General features: G+C 30.1%; 4 protein-coding genes across 8 annotated transcripts; 2 read left to right on the forward strand and 2 right to left on the reverse strand.

The window, feature by feature from the left end:
- The first annotated feature begins 239 nt into the window (after positions 1–239).
- On the forward strand, positions 240–2,758 carry LOC143345442 (complex I assembly factor ACAD9, mitochondrial). 2 transcript variants are annotated; one of them, XM_076772561.1, is made up of 2 exons: positions 240–537; positions 704–2,758. In XM_076772561.1, exon 2 carries the CDS (start codon positions 731–733, stop codon positions 2,600–2,602), a length of 1,872 nt encoding a protein of 623 aa, XP_076628676.1. In that variant the 5' UTR covers positions 240–537; positions 704–730; the 3' UTR covers positions 2,603–2,758. The 2 variants fall into 2 exon arrangements, with proteins under 2 accessions (XP_076628676.1, XP_076628677.1); XM_076772562.1 differs by having other exon boundaries at positions 240–482.
- On the reverse strand, positions 2,748–5,068 carry Trus (programmed cell death 2 like trus). Its single transcript, XM_076772563.1, has 4 exons — positions 4,796–5,068; positions 4,244–4,674; positions 3,398–3,853; positions 2,748–3,314 (listed from the first exon to the last, which is right to left on the reverse strand). The coding sequence occupies exons 1-4, from the start codon at positions 4,904–4,906 to the stop codon at positions 3,050–3,052; spliced, it is 1,263 nt and encodes a 420-aa protein (XP_076628678.1). The 5' UTR covers positions 4,907–5,068; the 3' UTR covers positions 2,748–3,049.
- Positions 5,069–5,799: 731 nt separating this feature from the next.
- Positions 5,800–9,768, forward strand: Ubc6 (ubiquitin conjugating enzyme 6). Of its 4 annotated transcripts, none has more exons than XM_076772479.1 (5): positions 5,800–5,945; positions 6,037–6,290; positions 7,174–7,254; positions 7,357–7,561; positions 9,023–9,768. In XM_076772479.1, exons 2-5 carry the CDS (start codon positions 6,247–6,249, stop codon positions 9,176–9,178), a joined length of 486 nt encoding a protein of 161 aa, XP_076628594.1. In that variant the 5' UTR covers positions 5,800–5,945; positions 6,037–6,246; the 3' UTR covers positions 9,179–9,768. The 4 variants fall into 4 exon arrangements, with proteins under 4 accessions (XP_076628594.1, XP_076628592.1, XP_076628593.1 ...); XM_076772478.1 differs by having other exon boundaries at positions 5,811–6,290; positions 9,023–9,184; positions 9,369–9,768; XM_076772477.1 differs by having other exon boundaries at positions 5,810–6,290.
- A 115-nt stretch (positions 9,769–9,883) lies between these two features.
- LOC143345394 (inhibitor of growth protein 1) lies at positions 9,884–12,345 on the reverse strand. The gene is made up of 3 exons (XM_076772476.1): positions 11,946–12,345; positions 11,536–11,739; positions 9,884–11,450 (listed from the first exon to the last, which is right to left on the reverse strand). Exons 1-3 carry the CDS (start codon positions 12,079–12,081, stop codon positions 10,873–10,875), a joined length of 918 nt encoding a protein of 305 aa, XP_076628591.1. The 5' UTR covers positions 12,082–12,345; the 3' UTR covers positions 9,884–10,872.
- Positions 12,346–12,828: the final 483 nt, after the last annotated feature.

Consider the following 12,828-nt stretch of genomic DNA (forward strand, 5'->3'; position numbering starts at 1 on the left):
GCTAGATGGATTTCTCGACAAACTTGGGCTTTTTAGCACCAGAGGGCCTGAGGTCGATAAAAACCACCATCTATCGAGATTCGAGAATGAGAGCATGTGTCTGTTTGCCTTTGTCGACTTTCCGAAACTTTACGAACTCACGTACGCGTGATCTGGTATGTGTGAGTAGGGCACCGGGTGCTGAATCTGGTATCTCTGACTCTGGTCTAGACTCGAAGGTTCTAGGGTCAGTCCTCTAGTCATGTTCCGATTGCACAGGAAAAAATGGGTACTTTAACTGCTCGTGATAAATGTGCAATGTTAAGACCAATATATTGGTGCAAACATTAATATAAAAAACATACATCCTATTTTACAAAAATATAAACATTTAAAAAGGAATAGAAATTTTCGAAACTAGTGACTTTCTCCTTAGACGGCACGAATTAATCGAACAAGGATAAACTTAAATTAATTGGGAACATGGGAACTAGTTCTCACAAGTAAAGTTATAGTATTGATACTAATCATATATTATTCATTAATAGTTTACTTAAGGTACATAAGGAAATTAAAATATTATATTTATATAAAGTACAATGTTTTATTCTATACGGAATAAAAAAAATATTATTCTTTTAACAAGCGTAACAAGTAATACGCCCTAAGCATCGTCAGTTTTTGGTGTTTTTTTCTTTGTACATATATATATTTTATTCAACAGCTAAATACTGTTAAAACACGTTTAACAATGTTTATACGGCAGTCGTTACAAATCAAGAAATTTCCAAGTTTAAACTTAAAATATATATTGAAAAGAAATTCGCAACATGCAACGGAAGTGGATAGTGTATATAACCAAGAAACATTCTTTTCACCTCATAGAGAAAAGAAACCACAAAAGAAACCTTTTTTGAAAAATTTAGTCTACGGACAATTTGATCTATCTATTCTTGAGTTCCCTGAACCACAAAAAGTCGAAAGATTTAATGAGTTTTGTAATTGGTTGAAACCAATTGAAAATTATATGTTAAATTGTTCAAATCAAAACAAAAAAGTGGATAAAAATACGATACTAGCAAACCTCAAAGATTTGGAAGTATTTCGAGCCTTCACCCATGAAGATTATCGTGGTTTAAATTTATCAGAAACAGAATCATTAAAACTTTTAGAAACACTTGGTAGATTGCCTTGGTTGGCTACTTATGTAGTAAAAAATCATATTTTACCTATTCAGGTAATTTCAAAGTATGGTTCAGATAGTCAGAAGCTGAAATATTTACCAAAAATTATGAGTGGTGAAGTAATTCCTACAATATGTATTAAAGAAGTTGATAATGGAACAAATATTAACAATATAAGAAGCTATGTTGATTTAAATGAGAAAAATGAGTGGATCTTAAATGGTGAAAAATCATTTGTTATCAATGGAACAGATGTTAATCTTTTCTTAGTTTTTGCAAGAAATATGATATATGATATACCTGATCAAGAACAAAAGATATCTCTGTTCTTAGTTGAACGAGATCATGGAGGTGTGACTTGTAGCAAAACATATGAAACAATTGGGCGTCATGAAATACCCATGTGTACAGTGAATTTTGATAATACATTGATACCTAATGAAAACATTATTGGTGAACCTGGTAGTTCATTTAAATTGATGTTGGAATTGTTGAAACCTGGAAATCAAAATATATCTGCACAAACTATCGCTATTTTACGAAATTTCATAAATCAATTAATAGTAGATATTGTACAAATAAAACACTTTGATAGAGATTACTATAAGTTAGAGTCTATAAAAAAAATAGTGTCTGAATCAATATTTACTTTATACACTATGGAAAGTATGGCATACCTCACAAGTGGACTAGTGGACATGTATGAAAATGAAGATGCACAACTTGAAAAAGTCATTACTGAAACATATTGTGCAAATAATTGTTTAAAATGCATTCTATCAGGATTACAGTTAATGGGTGCAAAAAGTTACATGAACAGTTTTTATATACAATCATTTCATGATGCCTTGGCTTTAACAACAGTTGATACAAATAATGTGGATGCAAATATATATGTAGGCGTAAGTGCTTTTCAATATTTAGGAAAGAATGTATATAAGAATGTATTTAAAAAAAGAAATCCTCACAAATTTCCTTGGTTCAATTTCTTTGAAACTTGGTTTGAAATAAGTGAAACAAATTTTAATATTACTAAAAATCTTCATCCATCGTTGGCATATGGTGCTAACTTTCTTGAAGAGACTATAAATATAATGAGAAAAAGTGTTATGCATCTATTAAATGAATACGGATCAGAAATTGTTACTCAAGAACTAGAAATTGCCAGAACAGCTGAATTACTGACAGAAATATATGCAACAACTGCTAATTTATCACGTGCATCAAGATCATATGCTATTGGTCTTCACAATTCAGACACTGAAAAGGATATAGCAACAACTTTGGCATGTAGTATGCTTTCTAAAACACGTAGGATTAAAGAAGATGTTGAAGATGGGAAACTCATAAATGCTGATCATATGCGTAATGTTTTGTCTGATTTGACATGTGAGAGGCATACATACCCTATAGAACATCCTTTAAATAGAAATTTTTAAATATTTATTATAAATATTATATTGTTATTTATAAATCAACTTTCATAAATTATTTAAGAATACAAATATACGTATATCTATATATGTGATATGTTTTGGCCAAAAACATAAAAGAAAACAATAAATCGTAAAATAAATAAACGCATTTCCATTATAGTTTCTGTATTTATATATGAATTGCAATGTACAGTTTTCCTTAAACTACATCAAATTTAAAAATAAAATAACTCTTGTGGCTGTTCTAGTACAACTTTTAAGATAATATGTATTTGGAATGAATTTTACGTTTGGAATTTAAGTTTCATTTTTATGCACCATTCATCACTAGGAATTCCTAATGTACACACAAAAAGATGGACGGTATTCTGCAACCAAAAAGATGTGACTATAATTTTCCTAAAATCGGAAGTTTAAAATACTATTAAATTTATTTCAATTGTACTATCACTATAATCTCTCTGCTTGAACAATAACATGTTCTTCTCTATATAAATCTGTTGTAGACCAACAACTTCTAACACAGGTGTAAACCAAAACAGTTCCAAATTCAATTTGGAAATTTTTTTCAGTTCGTGGTTGAAGCATTAACTTAGAAATTAATGTGGGTAAAATTTGGACTTCAAATGTCATTTCACCGCCACAATGACGACATTTTCCAACACATCCACTAATAAGATATAATAATAATGGCATAGTATTATCTCGTGAATATCTGAACCAAAATACATTATAAATTTTAAAATACTGCAGTAGTGCATATAAAATATAGAATATAATTCATTAACAGTTTCTTACCGCAAGAGTTGACCAGGGTTTTTCTGTATTTGAGACACAAAGTTATGAAACATTTCATCTCCATGCATAGGAATACTCTTTTCATATTTTTCTGAAGCTATTTCTGTAGTTTTGCTTTCGTCCGAATCCGCTGCAAATTTTGTTGATAAATCTGGATTTCTGTATTGATATTCAAGAAGCAAATCACAAACGTGTTGCGGTACGTCTGTACCACAATCTTCTTCTTCCACAGAAAGGAATATTTCAACAAATGAAAACTTTGTTTCTACATTTGATTCTAATTGAAGGGGAAAGGGAGTTACGTCGTGTAATAAACTGATTAAATCACATTGAGGTTGGGTGGGAGTATCAATGCAGACAACTTCACTTTCTTCTCCATCAATTTCAGCAGATGCCTGAGGTGAATCTAGTCTACCCACAGCACCTATTCCAACTGGAGATTCTATACTTGCTGGACTAAAATAAATTGTAGCACAAATTAATTTAATTTGTTTTATTTACTTTTAAGTATTATAGTGTATCATTGTTTTAAGAAGTGTATTTTGGAAACAGTTTTCTATTAAAGGCTCATCTAAGGTAGAATAACTATAGAATCTATTAGCAGATCCAAGATGAAATACCATAATTTAAAATTCCTGCTTTTGACCAAAATACACTTCCTAAAGTAAACTACACAAGCACATGATGTTTAAATTATCCACTATATTGTACAATCTGTGTCCATTTTAATTATAAATATGTCATTGTTTGTATACTTTTATGTGCCTGTGTATATTCAAACAATGAATAAATACACTTCTAGATAAATTAAAATTTCATTGTAATTGATTTGTATTTAATATCTACCTGTTTGCATTAGGATCATCGACATGTAATACAGAAAGTTCATCCCTAATACTTTCATCTATTTCTCTTTGCAAAGAAAAATTGAATTCTATTGCACTATTTGACAACAAATTATTTCCATTTTGTTCAGAATTGTCATTAAAATTGTCACCCCAATCATCTGCATCTGACAACCATGATGTTGTAGATGGTACATTTACACTGCTACTGTTTAAATCATTTGTTTTACTTTCATCCTCCAATACTTGAACCCTTAGACAAGTCCAACTTTCATTATGATTCCAACAGTTTGGATTTATACACGCAAAAATATAAAGCGTTCGATGATACTTGGAATTATCTAATGGAACATACAGCTGAAGTGCTAGGAGTTGATATAATCCACACAGCCTACATTGTGGTAATGACAATATAGTTTTCTCATGACAGTTCTATGAACAATAATGATATATTTAATTAGATTTACATTACATTCTGTACACTATACAATAACAATTTTGTATTTGTCATGCATTTAATATAAATAGCTTTAAAAGTAAATCAACCACTTACTGGAAATCCGCCAATCTTATTTGTCATAAAATTAATACTTGGCCGATGTTTATCAGTAACATATTCATCTTCGTAACCTAAGTACACTTTCGTCCGATTATCACAAGCCATTAAATCTGATTAAAATTATATTTCTTCATTGGAAGACTTCGTAATAGGATAAGAAATACTTTAATTCCTGATGCAACGTTGTATTCAGCGGCGGACAGCTGACATTCATCAGTATTGGTTCACGCGTGCGCTTTTAAGAGTATCCTGTTCCATTATCGATTTTTGAATACTTTATGTATAATACTATGAATACTTTATGTATAAGCAAATATTACGTAAATAAAATTCACGTTTTATTCCTATAATCTACTTGCAATGCGTATAATCCTAACTACATCGTAAAATTTTATAACTCAATTGGAAGAAATTCGTTTATTTGTTTTTATAATTCCAACAAAGTACACGAATCATATAAATATTTCTAATTCGTAATTTGCTGGATACCACTGCAACCAATAATAATAGCTCTTATTCTTGAACTAGAAAATCCCTAGAAACATGATTCTAACATAAAAGCTTATACGCATTAGAATTTTTACTATGATAAGATATATTTAAAAGTTGCGTATCATTTGAACACGCGAAATGAGCCATAAGCTTATACTTATAACGAGTAAAATAAATTTCATAAATAATAAAAATACAATATTCTTATTATATAAAATTACTATTTAGTATAAGTTATCAGTACAATCTGTCATAATGGAAATCGTGTTTCAACCATCGACATGTTGGGATTGGTTACAATTCTTAATGAATACCATTCTAGATATACATATAGTACGTGACAACTTTATGAAAAATATTATCAAACACGTTTCGTTGCGTTTCTTGGTACTGAACGTTTTCCGAAGAAAACGTGTATTCGTAAGATCGTAATTAATTTAAATCAAGTAAAGAATACAGCGATGAGAACTATTGGTAGGGTTGTCCGATTTTAGTTTGTGACGTCATGCGCAAAACAGTTCATTCCTTATCCCCTCCGTATATCTATCCAGCTGTCCGTGGTTTGGCAGTCCGGTGAACGAATTTCTCAGGGTGATCATTACGTAGGGTTTACGCTGGTGGCCTTTTCCACGAGCGACGGTGAAAATTCAAGGTGTCAAAATATCGATACACGATCGAGTGCCAATCGAAAACCTGTTAGGTAGAACTAATTTTGAACAACCTATAACGGTATTGTACGATAGAGTGGCCTTCGGACTGACAAAAGGCGAAGACGTACGCAGCAGAAACAACTGGCGTTCTCGTATATGTGACGAGGTCGTCGAAGTAACCGTCGTGCGGAGCTGTGATTACTTTTATTGAAGTATAGCATTAACGTAAGGTGTGGACGGCATCGTAACGTTCTGGAACTATCCATATCAACGATTTGGGACCGACAAGCCCATTCGTGAGGGATGTCTACCCCCGCAAGAAGGAGACTAATGAGAGATTTTAAAAGGTACCGTGCATCTTAAGATTCTTATGTCATGACTTTTGCGTGTCACGTACCGCCATTAGAAACCGAATTTATATTCATAATTTTCCTCCCCGTAATGTTTTTACGCGGTCAGGACCATTTAACGGGAAGAGAATCGTATATGAGGGTTACACGATGTTCGAACGTCATTGTGGCCCATCTCACAAGAAGTTATTATTAGGAACTTGCGATCGTTTATTGCGTTTCATTTGTATTCTCATCCAAACATTTCGATGGTTGAACAATAAATTTGGGAAACGTTCGCATTACGATTGCGACAACTTTGGTTTTGTTTATATTATGACTTTTCCCTATTTTCTCATAAATGTTAGATTGACCCATAGTAACCTTTCTTCGGTCGAGTAAATACACATTTTAGAAAAACAGTATGCATTGCTTAGTGTGTTTACTTTCTTTTTCGAATAAATTGTTTTACAAATAATAATTGTTATAGAAAGCTAACAATATGTCTTTTAACTAATATTACTTAAGATTATCGAACAATTCATACTATTACACACATTTGTATGTAATTCTTGTTATTTTTTGTTACAAGTGGTTTATCTTACAGTGTGTATAATGAATGATAAGTAGACGCGTGAACATATTCAGACTTGCTGCTGATGTACGTATAGAGTGTCATTAAAACATGTTTTATATAAAAAGGCATTGGCATGACATTGAGGCTCATAACAAATCTAAATTTGTACTTTGTATGAAACAACTTCCTGAACTAAATAGAATACATTATTAAAGTTGTTTATAAAATAATGTACATTGTAAATTGCATCCTCAAGTGTGAAAATATTGTTTCAAACACATTTGTGTACTTTGATAGATTATAATGAAATGTATTTATGAATAGATTACAAGAAGACCCACCCACTGGAGTATCAGGAGCACCAACAGACAATAATATTATGATATGGAATGCAGTTATATTCGGGTAAGATTAAACCAATATAATTTAGTATTTTGCTTAAATAAAAATATATTAAAACTGTGTGTGTACATACATATTTTTCTTCACATGTAATTATCCTTTTAGACCACACGATACTCCATTCGAAGATGGTACTTTCAAACTTACAATAGAATTTACAGAAGAATATCCAAATAAACCACCTACAGTGAGATTTGTTAGTAAGATGTTTCACCCTAATGTATATGCAGATGGAGGCATTTGTCTTGACATACTGCAGAATCGTTGGAGCCCTACTTATGATGTCTCTGCTATCCTAACATCCATACAGGTATTGCAAATGTTAAATTATTTCTAAAATGCTTTTTATATTTAGTACTTTTATTTCTTTTATGTTCAGTCTTTATTACTGCACATATTTCACGATAAGTATACGTTACATGTTCATTTTTCTTCTGTTCTTGTCATTAATAGTAAATATAGATCGATATATCCAATAGGTGTTTTTCGAAAATTAATTTAAGATATGTTAATTTTAAATAAGCAATATTTGAACTTTTTAATCCTTTTTCCTATTATTTTATTTATAGTCCTGTAATACAATATTAACTTTCTGTACAAAAGCTGCAAATATATTTTGCATGGCAGTTACTAAATTTAAAAATCAACTTAACTAATCAAATGCATATATTAATTATTATGCACATTGCTAAAATAGAGTATGTTTAATCATTTTGTTGTTTTGTGAGGATTATATATATAGGAGTATAGAAATACATAATCATATCTACTTCCTTTTTCTATCACGTTTCTTATTTTAAAAAAGCAGAAAAATTCATAAGTTTTTGTCTTAACAGCGCTTGCAATTCAGAAAAGTCTAGTTCATTAAATTAAAAATTATTTGCATATATAATATTAGTGTACAATTGTGCTTGTAATTTGTTTACCTGCCCACAAATGTATTTCTAATTACCAGTATCAAGTAAAACTATTATCTACTTACAATTACGGCCATGCTTTGTAAGAAAAATAATTGAGAACGTTGTATAATGAGTACGACTTATGTGGTTGCAGTCGCTGTTAAGTGACCCGAACCCGAATTCACCTGCCAACTCAATGGCAGCACAACTGTACAAAGAAAACAAACGCGAGTACGAGAAGCGAGTGAAGGCTTGTGTGGAGCAGAGTTTTGTGGATTAGTCGCAGGCGATTTCGCGATGCTGTCACAGCATCAATCAGCCACCTACAGCCATCAGATACAGTGGAGAACGTGCAACCTTACCAAGGAGCTAACGCTAAACATTAGCATGTCTCTTCCTAAAACTCTATTGAACTACCACAATGTGCAACATTAGACCGAATTTTTACAATGTTGAATAATAAATTATTATAAAATTGTGTATTTATTTATTTCGATATTTGATAACACAAAATTAGTAATATTAAACATTAGAAGATAATTAATACTTGGCGCTTTTGTTCCTGTGCTATAGAGCATTGCCTTTCACAAGCACAGAATTGTAATTCAATTAAAATTTTAGTACTTTATATAGTACGTAAATTCACTTATACATATTATGTATATATATATATATATATATATATATATATACATAAATAAATAAATATATATATATACACACACACACACATAATAAATGCATAATTTCACTTTATAGTTTAATGGTTTTCTTTAACCTTTTATGCTATTTAAATTAGAATGAACCTATGTTATATTACAGCGTTATTTGTGTGTTGTAACTATTCAAAATCTATAAAATATTTGTTGCAGTCCCTTTTGGATGAACCAAATCCAAATTCTCCAGCCAATTCTTTAGCGGCACAATTATATCAAGAAAATAAGCGAGAATATGAGAAGAGAGTAGCTACTGTTGTTGAACAGTCTTGGTTGAACTTCCAGGAAAGTCACACGGAAGATTCCCGCTGACATTAAGTATGACTCATTAAATAATTTCATAAAATTCATTTGATACAATCTTTTATATCGTTTCTATGAATTTGTGGCGTAAAATATTTTTCCTGTGCCTTCAAAGTTATACATCCTCCATTGTTCTACAAAAATTCACTTCTATATTTACTAGCCAATGATGCTATCTAACTTTACCACTTAATTTCAGATACGTAAAAATGTAGAGCACTGGATGTGATCATTATCTATAAGTATAAGTAAAATGTGTATGATTTTGCTCATTATAATTAGAATTTAGGCGCATACACAACAAAATTCAACAAATAAAAAAAAAATACGTATAAATACCGCTTTGCAACATTGATTTACATTATAACTAACAGCTGTATTTAAATATAAGTACACCTTTAACAGATAATTTTTAAACAGTAAAAAAAATTAAATGCCGCTTGCTTATGTATTCTACGAAAACGGATTGAAAAATAGCTTGCTTTTTTTAAAATTCGGAAGGTAAATATGTCAGTGTACAAATAATATAATACGTACAGTTAACTTTGTGAAAGGATGACTAATATCTGTAAGTTGCTAATAAAGTTGAAACAACAGTAGTAACGGTATATTCTAATTAGTATCCTTTCATTATAATTTTTTAATCAATTTGAAAGGAAAGGTAAAAAGAATCAAATTGATTACCCTAATAAAAATCAATAAGTTTAATGAAAACGTTAACTTTATTTTTTATAAACATGTTCCATAAAAAAAAATTTGTATAATTATGGAAAACACAAATTGATATAAAACAATTTGTTTTGCTGCTTAAGTTCGTACTCGGCTATGAAAAATAATAGCTTGTCGAACATGTACGTTACATACTAAACAGAATTTGTATTCTAAAAATACAATATTTTTATATACAAAGAATATTTTCATTGTAACAGAAAAGGTACATGTAATGGAACTAGATATATGAGTGTTTCTTATAGACTCAATAATTTTCTTTCGCGCACGTATGCTTTGTATCGAATACGTGATAATCGCTTATAGTGAATCTGTAACTATGTTCTATACAATTATACATTTTATAAATAATACAATAGAATTTTATCAATGTTACTTAATATATACTGATATGATAATAATTCTGCAATAGAATCGTATGCATTACAATATGTATTGATGGAAAAAAAAATGATTAAAACTAATTTATTTATGATATAATATATATTATAAAAAAATTACTTTTATTTCTTTTAATACTGCTATTGTATTTAAATTATTATAGGCATGTAATCGTGATATATTATTTCTCAAAATATGTAGAGGCCAAGCATTTCTTTGAACTAACAAGTATTAATCAATTTTGAAACATATACAGCAGTAATCAAGATACCTATTTCACTCTTATTATTTAATATTTTCATGTCACAATATTTACAATAGTGAATATTATACAAATATAATTTATCTTCTACTGTAATTGATTACATGATAGTTCACGCGTATATTTATACAATAACACATTTAATAACCAAACAATTTCATTCTGTGTTTCACCAAACTTCTATTAGTTCTTTTATTAGTTGTCACAAGTTAAACGATATATTTGATGGAATTTTAAAAATTGTACTTAAAATTACAATGTATATTTTAAAAATTTTCATTAATTTTAATTAAGTCTTCCAAAGTTTAAATTGCTCACCGGCTTTCTCCTGCTACGATTTCTCCTCTTTCTCCTTATTATATCTCTCTAATTCTTTCAAAAATTGTGCTTTCGGTTTCATTACATTTGGTCGATCTCCTCTACATTTGGGACAGAACCATTTACCTTTTGGTTTAGTACTTAATGAAACACATGAAAAATGGAACCATTCTATAGGGCATAGATCATTGTCGCACAATATCATCTCCCCGTATGATATTTGGTCACAAAGACAATATGTTGGTTCATCTGGATCTATTGCAAGATCATCTTCCGGTGGAGGAGGAGTATCCTCACGATGTTGATTTTGCTGATTACCATGCTTAGCCTTCCTTTTCTTTTTCTTACCAGTATTAGTAGTGTTTGTCTTCTTTTGATTACCATTACTTGTATTGGACAAAGAAGTGGAACGTGTTTCTGCCATTACAATCATATCCATTGCATTAGAAGATTCAACTAATGTCTCTGTTCTTGTCCTCCTAGCCCTCTTTGTTTGTCTCTCTGAATTATTTGCATTACCAGAAGAATTTGTATTAATATTTGCATTTGTTTCACGCGTTGATTCGCTGCTCTCTTGTTCTTTCCCAAAATCTGTAAAGAATTTAGAATAAAGAGGATATTATATTATTTATAAGGACTTATAAAATGTTTAATTTGTATAAACACAAAAACATACCAAGATTACGATAATCTAAATCCAATTGCCTGGATTTGTTTTCTATAAGATCTTGAACTTGCTGAACAATTTGTAACTTTTCATCTCCTATTTCTTGTGCAGCAATCAATGCCTGTTGAACTCTTAAAAGTGCTCTTCTTCTAACCGTCAAGTCTGTGTCATTCCGTAATGCCTCTTGTTGTTGATCTACTTCACGCAAGTATGCTATAACAAATTAACAAAGAAAACGTAATTTATAATTTTTCATTAATATATACAACTGCTAGTAATATATACGAGAACTAAATTATTTGATAACATTGTTTATTCTATAAATAAACGCAATTTCTTGTAGTCTATTTCTTCCATCGGATAAATAAGTCTTCGGATGTACACACTTTAAGAACTAAAAGTTTTTTAATTTTAATTACTTTGACAAGTGGCATCGAGCTCTCGAAGCCGGGAAACGTGTCTTTGTAAATCGTTTGGCAAATTTTCCACACAATCCAAATAATTTTCGATGTATGTTGCGGAATATAAAGCTTCAACTACAGCTTGGTTTAACATATTCACTCTCTTACGAATTCCCCACAATAGTTAAAATACATAAAAACAGCCCGTTCGCTAATAAAATCTTCAAAGTTATTGTGTCAATTTTTCTAACTTTTCGCACCATTTATACAGATATGTCTTATCAATTAATTGATAACTATACCAATCTGGTTCAATCGAATCGTAATAAACGCGAGTAAACTGTTGTGAGACTTTTTTTGGATACCCCATCTGTATTTGTCATGAGAGTCAAATATGGCTGTCGACCCTTGAGCGAGTTCCACAAACTTGTCTTCTGATATGAGATACAAACGCATTGTAAATATCAGCTATTTCGTTTCAAAAACGTTATATAAATATATTTCATGTGAGACTCGTTTACAACATATTTAAGTAATAATCTCTATTAAATATTTACAACAAAAATGCAATAGAAGAAAACCATATTTTAATAAATGTTACTATGAAAAAAATAGAGAGATGTAAATTAATAGACGTAAATCACATTCATAATTAAGTATTTACGTATGTTTTTAAACATGAAAATAATCATAAATTTTCACAATGATATAAGCTTAACGATCGTTGAAAGTATTTAGATTTCATATAACGTCAATAACCTTCTATTATTTATATATTAAAAAATAGTTTTTAAAGTGCTATAATTTTTACTTCTTAATAATAAATATGAAATTGTATATTTTTGTAGATACGACGAGGAATCCGTAATTTAAATGCTGATTTGACTAGTCGTGTGACGTC

The sequence above is a fragment of the Colletes latitarsis genome, chromosome 9 (genome assembly GCF_051014445.1).
Source record: "Colletes latitarsis isolate SP2378_abdomen chromosome 9, iyColLati1, whole genome shotgun sequence".
NCBI classification, from domain to species: domain Eukaryota; kingdom Metazoa; phylum Arthropoda; class Insecta; order Hymenoptera; family Colletidae; genus Colletes; species Colletes latitarsis.

Bases quoted from the DNA above. Each gene is read 5' to 3' on its own strand.
- LOC143345394 (XM_076772476.1), bottom strand. From the start codon at position 12,081: ATGTTAAACCAAGCTGTAGTTGAAGCTTTATATTCCGCAACATACATC. The intron at 11,740-11,945 runs GTAATTAAAATT...AATTTGTTATAG, and splicing joins GCTCGATGCCACTTGTCAAA to CATACTTGCGTGAAGTAGAT. The intron at 11,451-11,535 runs GTATGTTTTTGT...AATTCTTTACAG, and splicing joins TTTAGATTATCGTAATCTTG to ATTTTGGGAAAGAACAAGAG.
- Trus (XM_076772563.1), bottom strand. From the start codon at position 4,906: ATGGCTTGTGATAATCGGACGAAAGTGTACTTAGGTTACGAAGATGAA. The intron at 4,675-4,795 runs GTAAGTGGTTGA...TATTGTTCATAG, and splicing joins ATAAGATTGGCGGATTTCCA to AACTGTCATGAGAAAACTAT. The intron at 3,854-4,243 runs GTAGATATTAAA...AATTTATTTTAG, and splicing joins GATGATCCTAATGCAAACAG to TCCAGCAAGTATAGAATCTC.
- Ubc6 (XM_076772479.1), top strand. From the start codon at position 6,247: ATGTCTACCCCCGCAAGAAGGAGACTAATGAGAGATTTTAAAAG. The intron at 6,291-7,173 runs GTACCGTGCATC...ATTTATGAATAG, and splicing joins CTAATGAGAGATTTTAAAAG to ATTACAAGAAGACCCACCCA. The intron at 7,255-7,356 runs GTAAGATTAAAC...TTATCCTTTTAG, and splicing joins TGGAATGCAGTTATATTCGG to ACCACACGATACTCCATTCG.
- LOC143345442 (XM_076772561.1), top strand. From the start codon at position 731: ATGTTTATACGGCAGTCGTTACAAATCAAGAAATTTCCAAGTTTAAAC.